Genomic DNA, 13,335 nt, shown 5'->3' with positions numbered 1-13,335 from the left:
TGGGGTACGCACGGTAGTGGGATGGTGCTGACAGTGCCAAACATCAGGGTCCAGGGGCTGTGTGGAGGTGGAGCTGGAAGTTGTAAATAGTGTCCAGACTGAGCGTTAGTCCTGAAAGACTAACTTTTTAAGAAAAATTGGAACCATCAGCTTGAGCGTTCCAATTGTTTTTTTTTATTAAAGCCGGTCTTTCGGGTCAGTTGTACTGAGATAGGAACTACAACTGCTGCTTCTGACTGCAGGAAGCTTTGTGAACAGATTTTTGAAATTCTTTCTTTGAAAATCCCGCCAGAAACTCAATAAGCTTTCTGAAAATTAGAACAATATTCAACGAAGAACACTCAGCTGACAGCAGCTGTGAATATGAAGAATGGGGAGGGTTGTGGGGTGAGGGAAGGGAGTGGGAAGTGATGGGTGGGTCGAGTAAGGTGGGTGATGAGGGGTGTGGTGGGGTGGGTGGAATGTTGGGGATTAGGATTGTGTTGAGGGGGGTGGGAGGGTTACTTTTAAGATTTAGTACCATAATATTGAATATTTTATACTTCTCAAAATTCCATTTTGAATTTGAATCTGCATATAAATAGCAGTCTAAAATTTTATTGTGCTCTAAAGTAGACACAATTCTGAAGACGTGCTGTGTTGATATACCAGAGGCTTCAGAATCTCATCAAAATAATCATAAGAAAATAAACACCGGGATTGACACAAAGCGAGATGTTGACTTACTTTCTCCTGTTTTATTATTATTCTTGCAAAGTCTGGGAATGAAATCGCTATTTGTCACTAGGAAATTATTGAAGAAAAGTTTTACAAGTCTGTATTCTATCCTAGGTTCATTCCAATTAATCTGTAAATTCACAGTGTACAACAAAATTTGTATAAAAGTTTATACACTAGGTATCATTCTTCGAAAAAATAAGCGATTGCTTATTTCAGGGCATTTAAAAGTCAAACACATTTTTGTTGATCTAGAATCGCAGCAGGTGGCCAGACTAGGTAAGGGTGGCAGATTTCCTTCCCTAAAGGGCATTAACTGAAACAATCAACAATGGTTTCATTGTCACTGTTAGGCTTTTAATTCCATTTCTTAAAATCCCATTCTAATTCCACCACCTGCAGTGGTCGTACTCAAACCCGGGTCCCCAATGATTTTTGCCGAATGATGACAATGAAACTATTGTCGATTGTTCCAGTTAATGCCCTTTAGGGAAGGAAATCTGCCACCCTTACCTGGTCTGGCCACCTGCTGCGATTCTAGATCAACAACAATGTGGTTGACTTTTAAATGCCCTGAAATAAGCAGTTGCTCAGTTGAGTGAAGATGTTACAGGTTCAAGATGCATGTATTTAGGATAAATGATCTATTTAGAGGAATTGCTAGATTGTTGGAGGTACTGTTTTTCAGCAGATATGCCAGGACTCCATCTGCCCTTTCACCTAAGGTCTCCTGGCACCATGCAAGGAAGGACTCAACTGGTATCATATCCAATGTTTAATTCTAATCCATCAAATTAGATAATCTGGTGATTTATTTCATTGTTGTTTTTGTGCAAAATATGATTTCCTTAAAAAATAACATTTCAGCGATCATTCATTGTCTGTGAAGTGCTTTACATGTCTGGAGGACATGAATAATGCTATGTGAGTGCAAATCTTTCCCATAAGAATCATAGAATAGAAACCCTACGGTGCAGGAGAGGCCATGTGGCCCATCAAGTGTGCACCAACTCTCTGAAAGAGCACTCCACCTCGGCTAAATCCCCGTCTTACTCTGTAATCCCACACACTGCCAATCCACCTAATCTGCACACCTTTGAACAGTGGGAGGAAACCAGAGCATCCAGAGGAAGCCCACACAGACACAGGGAGAACATGCAGATTCTGCATAGGCAGTGAGCCAAGACTGGAACAAACCCACCATGCCACCCTCATGTCATGTCTGCCTAAGGTGGATAGGGATGATTCCATGACACTAATTCCTCCTCAGACAACACCAGTGAGAACAGTTTATCTGGCCATTTATTTCATGAATACATAGAAAATAGGAGCAGGATGAGGCCATTCGGCCCTTTGAGCCTGCACTGCTATTCATCACAATCATGGCTGATTGTCCAAGTCAATAGCCTAATCCTGCTTTCTCTCCATAACCTTTGATCCCATTCGCCTCAAGTGCTGTATATAGCCACCTCTTGAATACATTTCATTTGTTTTTGTGAGATCTTGCTGTGTCCACGGGCTGCCACATTTCAACAGCAACAGTTGTACTTGAACTGATCCATTAGTTGTTTCTTAGAGTGCCTGAAAATGTGTTAGATGTATACCAATGCTAGCTCATTGTTTTTGTACAGATGGTGGCAATTTGTATTCACAAATGATTTAAAATAGAGTTCCAACTTTAAATGTTGAATTTTTGAAAAAATAATTAAGAGCTTTTGTCTGAAGGCTTGTGAGCTGTGTTATTTGACCCAGGCTTAATGCTGCATTGATCTAAGTTTAAATCAGTTTAATATATTGTGCAAAAATTGAAGTTGAAGAATTTAATTGTTCCTCCTTTTTTTTTCCAGTGGGGTATCTGTTAATGTTCAAGATTTAGCACCATCATGTGCTGGCGCACTATTTGGTAAGTAGCAGCAATACATGAGTCTTATCTAGATGTCAAAGTCGTATACACTCTGCCATGTTAACAAATTTATATCAGAGGTGGTAAATACTAAAGGGAGTTATGTATATCTCCCATCATTGATGAAGCCATCTATAGTTAGAGCCAATTGTCTAAATTCACGATTAATATACTTCAGCTGCTTTACCTTCCTTCCATCATTAACTCAGAAGTTGGGACATTCGCTGATGGTTGCACAAAGTTCAGAACCATTTGAACTCCTCAGGTACTATAGTTGTCTGTGTTCATCTGTAGCAAGACCTGGACACTGTTTGCCCTTGGGCTGATAAGTGGCAAGTAACATTCGAGCCACACAAGAATCCAGCAATGACCATCTCTTACAAGAGGGAATCTAACCATCTCCCCTTGACATTCAATGGTATGACCATTATTGAATCCCCAGTATACCAGGGTTACCATTGACCAGAAACTGAAGTGGACCAATCATATAAATACTGTGGCTACATGAGCGGGTCAGAAGCTGGGAATACTGTGGTGAATAACTCACCTCCTGACTTGCCAAAACCTTTCCACCATCAACAAGGCTAATATCAGGAGTGTGTTGGAACACTGTCCACTTACCTGGATGAGTGTAGCTCCAGCATAACTGAAGAAACTCAACACCATCTAGGCAATGCAGCCTGCTTGATTGACACCCAATCCACTACGTTAAGCATTCACTCTCTCCACTGCTGATGCACAATGGCAGCAGTATGCACCACTGACATGCAGTAGAACAGCACCATTTGAATTTCTGGGAGAACAGACCCATTGACATGGTGCACTGCAGCAGCTCACCAAGGTTTGATTTGTCCTGCTCCTTGTATGAAGGACATAACTGGGCAATTTTCCAAATTACCCTAGATGCCAGTATTGTAGCTGTACAGGAACAGATGGGGCTGCAGCTAGTCCCAAGGCAAAAGTCTTCACTACTATTGCTGATATACAGCTTTTGCAGTATCTGAAAAAAGAAAATGTGGAGGGCTATGGAGAAAAAGCAGCAGAATAGTACCATTTGAATTTCTGGGAGAACAGACCCATTTGAATTTCTCCTTCAGAGAGCCAGTACCGACACATTGGATCAACCTTTTCCTGTCCTTTTGAAGTCTATTACTATCAAACCCACAAGTACACCTAAGTTTTGATATTTATATATTTTGAAATTATACCCTGTACACCCCAGTCTAAGTCACTAATTCACATCAAGAAAACCATGGTCCTAATACTGACGCACTGTACATTAATGACATTGGAACACTGTTCAAACCTAAGTAATGAATCAGACATTAGAGTGACTGCCTGTGACTTGATTAGATTTTTTTCATTGTTAATAGCAAATGTGCAATCTATCAAACGTTAATTTATTTCTGCCAATATCTAAAAGCTACAATTCAACAAAGATTCCTATACTCAGATTAGTTTGCAGTGATGCAGTGAACATGCGTTTTGTGAGATAATTCTGGTTTTAAGATTTTTCTATCTGTACCAATTGCCTTTGGCCTAGTTTACTGCCTAAAGTCTGTTCTAAGATACCCATTGATGGACTCCACACCCCAAACTTTGTGCTGGGAGTGTGGAGACCATCCCCATTTATAACTCTGTATCACTTTCCATGGATGCTGTAAATTGGTTAATTACTTCTGTGATCTAAATTAGTCCTAGTATAGAGTTATGACCAAATTAACAGAGACAGGTTGAGTCATCTCTTTGTCCCACTTCTGAGTTGGTTATAACAGAGTTTGAATTTAAATTGGAGGTGACATTGTCAATTTGGTATATGTACAACTGTGCAGAGCTCAGTGCAAGAAATAAGTCAGCCACATTTCTTAAGTTAACAAGTAAAACAATAATCATCTTGCTAAATCTCACTCAGGCTAAAATGCAGGAATTATTAACAAAAGGTTTAAAATGACCAGCTACCCACTAATGCAAAAACAACATCCCCACAATCCTGTATCAGGCATGAAAAAAAATCTCAGCAGGGTATCACCAGTTAAAATGCGCCCAAGTAACAAATATAATCAGAAAACAATGATTCCACATTGTCCATAGGCTTATTTACAGCTGATGAGTTTGTTTCCACAATGAGCAGGCAGGTGCCCAATCATGGCTAGTTGATTCAGAATTCTTCTTTAAGACCTCTAAGTTTGCAGCAATGAGGTCTTCTGGTTGGTTTTTTTCAAATCAGAAACAGCTCAGCTTTGATGAGGGAGACTTCCGAAGAAAGGCTGTTGCTCCTGTGACAGTCTCTCTGAGTATATAAAACCTGCTATCTTTTCACCCAAGAACTGAATCTCATGACGTTTCTCTAAGAGCTCCATAGACTTTGTGACTCCTTAAAAAGCAGCCTACGTCCTTCATAAGTCTGGTAAGAAGTCTGACAACACCAGGTTTAAGTCCAACTGATTTATTTGATAGTAAACTCACAAGCTTTCAAGGTTCCCCTCTTCGTCAGGTGAGCTTGTGAGTTTACTATCAGATAAATCGGTTGGACTTAAACCTGGTGTTGTCAGACTTCTTACTGTGTTTACCCCAGTCCAACGCCGGCGTCTCCACATCATGACTTCATAAGTCTAACAGAGTAGCAGAATAAGTCTGTGCCCTTTGCATATGTAAAGCGTTCTTTTCAAAAAGCTCAATGTATTTGTATGTCCAGCCAATGACATTGTAAATTAATATTTTATGTAACACCTTTTAATAACAATAGTATCATTATGTAATCATGCTCCTTGAAGAGTAAATTTAATATATATGTGAGTCTTTCAATTTATATATTTTATCCATTTATCATAGGTGTTATGAACACTGGTGGAGCTTTAGTCGGTTAGTATATTTTTAAACTTCTATATTTTGGTTACATTGAGCTGTGTATATTTGGATTAAACTCAGTGAGCTAATAATTTCCTGACTCCCCAGCATTAGATTTGGGGGGTACCCCAGAGATGTGCTGGGGAATCCCTGTTGGAAGGTTTACCCAGCCATCATCCAGAAGTGCTAACTTTCCCTGGTCAATTGCACTGCGCTTGGAACCATCCGACAAAGGGATTTTAAATTGCTAACTTCAGATGGTTCTGCCAGGGACACACTAATTGTTACTTGAAAAGAGTTAGAAGAAATAAGAACACTTCTAACTTCAGCATAACTAATTTAAATACCCAGACCAAGCCCTGTGTGGGGTTCTGCCCACAATCCAGAAGCCCCAGGGACTTCCTCACACCCAACTAAACATCCCATTCCCCAAAGCATTCCCTAACACCCCCCTCCCATGACCTAATCCAGCCCCAACTGACCCATCCCCTCCAACCTTCATCCCATTCACTTACCTTAGACACTTCCCTTCTCTCTGGCTGTTATTTTCAATGGGACATTTAAACTCCCCTTCTTAACGGCAGCTAGTGCCATAGAAAATGGGGATGTCCTCATTCACTTTCGTTCTTTGATGCTGAACCCAGGGGGCCTATTGTGCTGCCTGGATTGCATCTGACTCAGGAAGGTTGGGCAACAGGGATACTTAAGAATTTGAGTGCAAGTAAACTGGTATGGAGTGGAAACCTGTCACTGATGACCACTTTGAGGAAGCTATGGCCATTATGTATCATTTAAACTCACAAAAGTATAGGATGTAATATGTTAAGACAACCACTGATACACCTACCTTTACTGCTTTAGAATTTGAACTTTTAAGCATATAAATGTCTCCTCCCGCTCTGTCTGTCTACAAGAATTACACAGAGTGTGTATAGCACTGAATCAGATTTGACAATCCAACTGGTCCGTGCCAGTGTTTATACTCCACGAGCTTCCTCCCATTCCTAATTACCTCTTCCACCCTGCTACTAGCTCCTTCTGTTCCCTTCTCTCTCTTGTGAGCATCTGGCCCACTGTTAAGTGTGTCATTGCAATCTGCTTCAGGCATTCCATGTGGCAGCATGTCCCACATTTCTCAGTGTTTTCTGTGTAAAGAAATGCCTCCTAAATCCTTCAGTTGCTCTTTTAGTAGCTTTAATATTGATGAAACCTTGTTCTGTATACACCCACCAGTGAAGATAGTTTCTCCACATTCACACTATTGAATCCCTTGATATTTTCAAAGACCTTCCCCAGAGAATAAAGTGCCAGCTTATATTGGATTTTATGTTGCATAATCTGCAGTCATGTAGTTTTTGAGAACTGCAGAAAGTGTGTGTGTGTGTGTGTGTGTGTGTGTGTGTGTGTGTGTGTACGTACCATGACCATCCTTATACCTACTGTGAATGTGTGATGCTGTAATACCCCGACACTCTGAGGGGTTGTGTCATGCTCCTGAGTTTCTGACCTACAGTACATTGTGCCAAATGCTTGAAAGAAAGCTGGCTGCGCTGCTGTGTGGATAGCAGAGAAGAAAGTATTGTGAGATTTTTTTGGCATGGTATACACATAGAAGCATGGGGACAAAAAGGAGAAGTAGGCCATTCAGCCCATTGAGTCTGCTCTGTCATTCAATGTGATCATGGCTGATCCTCTATCTCAACACCTTACTCTGGAGCTCTCCCCTTACTCCTTGATGCCTTTAGTGTCTACAAATCTATCTGTTTCTTTCTTAAATATAATCAGTGAGTTGCCCTCCACAGCCTAATGTGATCAAGAATGCCGCAGATTATTACCCTCTGAATGAAGAGGTTTCTCCTTATCTCTAAATAGCCTACCTCATACCCTGAGACTGTGACCCCTTGTTCCAGGCACTCCACCCCCTTCCCCCAGCAAGAGAAAACATCATCCCTGCAGTCAGTTTGCCCAGCCCTGTCAGAATGTTATACATTTCACTGAGATTCCCTCACATTATTCTAAACTGCAGTGAATACAGGCCCCGTTGACCCAATCTCTCCTGAAATGATAATTCTGCCAGTCCACAAATCAGTCTGGTGAATGTTTGTTGTATTCCCTTCATGGCATGAATATCCTTTCATAGATAGGGAGACCAAAACTGCACATGATACTGGGCAAGTGAGGTCTCACAAGACCCTGTATAGCTGCAGTAAAAGATGCTTTCTACTCAGGTCCTCTTGAAATGAAGAATAACATACTATTTGCCTTCATAACTACTTGCTGTATCAGCTTGTTTGCTTTCAATGACTGGTGTACAAGGATACCCAGGTCTCTTTGTGCATCAGCATTTCCCAATCTATCGTCATTTAAATAATACTCTGCCATTCTGCTTTTCATACTGAAGTGGATATCCACATATCCACGTTATACATGCTCTGCCATGTATTTGCCCAGTCACAGTTTGTCTAAGTTACCTTGAAGCCTCTTTGGGGCAGCACGGTGGCACGTTGGTTAGCAGTGCTGCCTCTCAGCGCCAGGGACCTGGATTCGATACCCTGCATGGGTCATTATCTGTGCGGAGTCTTCACGTTCTCCCCATGTCTGCATGGCTTTCCTCTGGGTGTTCCAGTTTCCTCCCACAGTCCGAAAGACTTGCTGGTGATATGCATTGACCAGGCTAAATTCTCCCTCAGTGTACCCAAACAGGTGCTGGAGTGTGGCGTCTGGGAGATTTTCACAGAAACTTCATTGCAGTATTAATGTAAGCCTACTTGTGACACTAATAAATAAACTTAAACTTACTTCAGTCTCACCATTCATTTCCTAGTTTTATGTCATTAGCAAACTTGGAAATATTACATTTGATTCCTTCATCCAAATTGTTGACATATAATGTGAATAGCTGGGGCCCAAGTTTTGATTACTGTGGTAGCTCACTCGTCATTGCCTTCCACTCAAAAAAAAATTATTCCCACTCTAATTCCTAAACAATCTTCTTACGAGTTCTCAATCCATGCCAGTTTGCTACCCCAATCCCATGTGCTTGAATTTTTTACACTAACCTCTCAAGTGGGACTACATTAAAAGCTTTCTGAAAATCCAAATACACGATATCCACAGCTTCACCCTTACCTATTCTGCTAATTGCATCTTCAAAAAACTCCAATAGGATTGTTAAACATGATTTTTCTTTCATCAGTCCATTGAAGTTTTCTAAGCATCCTGTTAGCACATCCATTATAATGGACGCTAGCATTTTCCCTACTACTGATGTTAGGCTAATCAGTCTGAAATTTCATGTTTTTTCACTCCCTACTCTTTTACATTGTGGCAAGTACATTTACCATCCTCCAATTTGCCAGGACTGCTCCAGGATCTACAGAATTTTGGAAGATGACAAACAACACATCCAATATTTCCATGGACTCCTTTAATATTCTGGAATGTAGTTCATTAGGCTCTCGGGATTTAGCAGATTTCAGTCCCATTAATTTCTCCAACTTTTTTTTAGTAATGTTAATTCCCTTGGATCCTTGGTTCTTAAGCATTTCTGGAAAGTTATTTGTGTTTTCTTCTGTGAAGACAAAAACAAAATAGTTGTTTAATTGCTCTGCCATTTCCTTGTTCCCAATTATAAATTCTGGACTGTAAGGGGCCTAAATTTGTCTTCACTTTTCTTTCTTTTTATCTTCATAAAGAAATTTTTACAGCCTGCTTTTATGTTACTTGCAAGTTTGCCCTCATACTTAATTTTTCTGCTGTTAATCAAGCTCTTTGCCCTCCTTTGCTGAATTCTGAACTGCTTCCAATCCTCAGGCTTATCACTTTATCTAGCAACTTTATATGACTCCTCCTTGGATGTGACTGTTAATTTCTTTTGTTAGCCATGGTTGGACAAGTTTTCTCACTTTTTGCACCACACTCTCAGGCAGTGCATTATTCCAGATTCAAAACACTCCTTGCAAGAAGATGTTCTTCCTCATATCACCATGACTTCTTTTGCCAAATACTTTAAAATGGTACCCTCTGGTTCTTAATCCTTCCACCTATGGGAACAGTTTCTCCTTATCCACTTTGTCTAGATGCCTTATGATTGTGAATACCTCTATCAAATCTCATTTTAACACTACCTTCTCTAAGGAAAAGAGTCCCAACTTCTCCAATCTCTCTAGGTAAATGAGGTTCCTCAGCCCCAAACTATTTTTGCGAAACCATCCTGTGCTCACCCTTGGTGTCTTTACATTCTTCCTAAGGTGTGGTGGTCAGCACTAGACTTGATACTCCCATTGGGACTGAACCAGTATTTTATACAAGGTTAACATAACTTTATCACTTTCACTATCCTGTAAAGTCTTGAAGAGTGGGAGATGATCTCGAAGATTACAAAATTCTTTCATGGCTTAGCAGCGCAGATGCAAGAAGAAGGTTTCCCTTGGCTGCAGGGTTTTTGAACCACGGGACACAGCCTTAGGATAAGGGGCATGCCATTTAGGACAGAGATGAGGAGGAATTTCTTCACTCACAAGGTGGTGAAGCTTTGGAATTCTCTACCCAGAGGGCTGGTCATTGAATATATTCAAGATAGGGATGAATAGATTTCTAAATATTAAAGATATCAAGGGATATATGATAGTGCAGCAAAATATTGGTGAGGAAGAAGATCAGCCATAATCCACTTGAATGTATCCTCTGTTCCTATGTTTCTATACTTAAATATTCTTAAAGTTAATGATGCTTTATTAATCACTCTCTCAACTTGTCCTTTAGTAATATATGTGCATAAACATCTAGGTTCCTCTGTTCCTGCAGCCCATTTGGATTGTACCTTTTATCTTATTGACTTTCTGCATTCTTTCCATCAAAATGGATCACTGTACACTTCTTTGCATTAAATTTCATCTGCCGCTTGTCTGCCCATTCTACTAACTTGTCTGTATCCTTTTGAAGTTCTGTACTATCCAGTACATGTTTTACAACAGCTGCAAATTTTGAAACTGTGCCCTGTACACTAAGGTCTTGGTCACTAATATATCAGGAAGAGAAGGGGTCCCTGGAGATACTGACTCCTGGGGAAGTCCGCTATAAATCTTCCTCCATTCTAAGGAAGGAATCTCTTTTTAGAATCGATTTGCACTGGACTGTAGTTGTACTGCGCCTGATTTAGAACCATCAGCTGGAGATGGACTCAGCCCTCCTGACTTCACTACATGTGGGAGTCAGATCACCGACTGAACTTCCACATTTTGCTATCAATTTTGTGTTGATACATGTGAAAGTTATATCCTATGAAAAATCGCAGAAGTAACAATTATGTAGATTGCCAGAGGTTTGCATTGAGTTTTGTGACTATGCATGCTTCCTCTATTCCACAATCAACAACATTGTTAATTTTATTTTCTCTTTGTTCCAGGTGTTATTTTAGTGTACTTTGCAGGTTACCTCATAGAAACCTCAGGATCCTGGCCATCAGTTTTCAACCTGATCAGCATAGTCAATGTAATAGGCCTTTCTGTCTTTGTCATTTTTGGCCAGGCAATGCGGGTAGACATTTAAGTAATTATTTCATATTAAATTAAATTCTAAAGTTACTGAACATAAAGTGGAAAGAGAGAGATATACTTTTTAACTGTATAGGTTCCGAACAGTGTTTTTTCTGGGATCAAGGAACTTTTAAGCTTATTATTGTACTTTCATTGATGAACAAGTTGCTGCTGAAGTCCTGTTTTTGAACAAAAGCAGTACTTAAATATACACAAATTGTCTATGCTATTTTTAGTGACTTTATTTGTTGGAGAGATACTATTTTTACATGAATAGAATATTTATCAGAATGTAAAAATATAAACTTGTGACAAAATAAAATTAATTCTATTTGCGACTTCTCAGAAGATGAGAAACAGATCGCATATTCTTAAAAGATAGAGAAGCAAGGTTAAATTCAGGAAAAATGTAGCTGGCCTACGCTTTGATCTTTTCATTGTATCAGCTGACTGCATGCTCATTGAAGCACATAGAACCCTTGTTTCCGGGTAGCATATTATTCTAATATTAGTAACCCATATCAGATCAACAGCAATCTTCATGTCTAAATTTTTCAGCTTACACGTATCCATTTTAACATTCCAATTCTTCTCATAATAACTATGTGCTCTTTAATTCATTGCAAGAATCTTCTTATATGGCACTTTTTTTAATCCTAGTTGAGAATTTCCACAATTAGGTCAAATGTAAATGTCTTGGGTCTAGTTCTCTCGTGGATTACTTTTCAAGACCTCCATATTGTTATGCATTTAAATGTTGGGCATTGTCGACTACAATATGTGAATTGCTTTTTATCAGTTCTCTTGATAGAATGACTGGCTTAAACATGGCTGCATTCAGGTATACTGAATCTTATGGTGTTTGCATGTAGTATTTTCTGACTGTCAGCCTGTTATCTCAGTGAGGTACAGTTTATTTACAGTTCATGTGTTACATGTATGCTGGATCATAGTGTGAATGGAATGTTTGGCATTTGTTTTTCACGATTGAAATGTAAAACGTTAAAATTTAATGTTTCCGTCTCTTTGCTTATACAATGAGAACAGCAAATCCACCCTTGGCGAGCTTGAAATTAAATTATAATATTTGATTATGGCAAAAGATAAGAATGATTAGTTTAAATCTGCAATATTTGTATTTGTTAATGCCTATATATCCAGAATCAAATGTTTTATGTTTAAATGTTATATATAATTACATAATTACTCAACTTTAGGTTGCACTGCAATTATAAGATACTTAAAAAATAAACGGTTAGTTTCTAAATCATTAACTCTGCAGGATAAAAAAATAATCTTTGGGCTCAGTTGAAAATACACTTATTTTGTAAAATATTGATGGCAATAAAGTTTGAATATCAACATTTTATCTTTCTGTGTTGCTGGATGTACAGTTTGTCCAATGATCTGTTAATTCAGATTTCCAGTGGTTGGAAATCTATAATTGATTCTTAATGCTTCATTCAGAAGAACATAAGTTTATAAGATAAAGGAACAGAATTAGGCCATTTGGTCCATCAAGTCTGTTCCGCCATTCGATCGTGGCTGATATGCTCCTCACCCCCATTTTCCTGCCTTCTTCCCATAACCCTTCAACCCAAGTGTGCTCAACAATTTAATCAGTTAATCGACTGAACTTCAAAGTTCTTGAAGCATCTTGGAGAAACCCACCGAAACCGGAGTGCTCGGCCAGTCTTTTTAAAATGACCACAAATTGAGCAGTGGACTCTCCTTCCTTTTTATATCAAAACAAAAATGTTCCGCTGTCATTATTAGCTTGGGTACAAAATGGTTTACAAAATGGTTCCTTAACACCTCATGTAGTTCCTGAAACGCTTTCTCCGCTGGCTCTTCCAGCTGCACCAAACTCCATAGCAGAGCGAACATCTCATTCCTTATGGTGCTCAAAAAAAACAGCTACCAACAGGTCTTCATCACTTTGTGTGCCTTTAAATGAAAACATTTGGTATACAAGGTCCAGCTTCCTGTTTTCTCATTCAATGTTTCCTTTCGAATTGACGGGCCATTTTCCCTTCCTGTCAGCGGGGGTTTTTCCCACCACTAGCATTTCAGTAGCCACTCACAGCCTGACCGCCCGCTCTTCCTGCCAATCGCTCCCTCACCGACTGTGCTAGTAATGCTCTCACTACTCTTCCCGTTGACTGCAGCCCGAGTCCCCTCACAGCTGCTTCCCACTGTGATTTTGGTGTACCCAGTAAAGTACACCCTCACTTAAAAGCTTGTGTCAATTTAGCTTTTTTTTTGTACAAATGCTCTTGCTTCTCTATTCATTCACTCCGAATTTAGCTATCTCCTTTTATTAACTTTTCC

The 13,335-nt window shown here is 39.6% G+C and overlaps 1 protein-coding gene across 2 annotated transcripts in view; it reads left to right on the top strand.

The window, feature by feature from the left end:
* Positions 1–12,378, top strand: part of slc17a9b (solute carrier family 17 member 9b) — a 56,550-nt gene extending 44,172 nt beyond the window's left edge. For both annotated transcript variants that reach the window (XM_080204879.1, XM_080204880.1), the window contains exons 11-13: positions 2,565–2,620; positions 5,453–5,482; positions 10,875–12,378. In XM_080204879.1, the coding sequence (XP_080061005.1) occupies positions 2,565–2,620; positions 5,453–5,482; positions 10,875–11,017 (229 nt within the window). In that variant the 3' untranslated portion in view covers positions 11,018–12,378. The remainder of the gene's footprint in view (positions 1–2,564; positions 2,621–5,452; positions 5,483–10,874) is intronic.
* Positions 12,379–13,335: the final 957 nt, after the last annotated feature.

Source organism: Carcharhinus amblyrhynchos, chromosome 16 (assembly GCF_965287045.1).
Source record: "Carcharhinus amblyrhynchos chromosome 16, sCarAmb.v2.hapA, whole genome shotgun sequence".
Lineage (NCBI taxonomy): Eukaryota > Metazoa > Chordata > Chondrichthyes > Carcharhiniformes > Carcharhinidae > Carcharhinus > Carcharhinus amblyrhynchos.
Note: the sequence above shows the minus strand (reverse complement) of the source record. Positions and strands in the feature narration are given on the sequence as shown.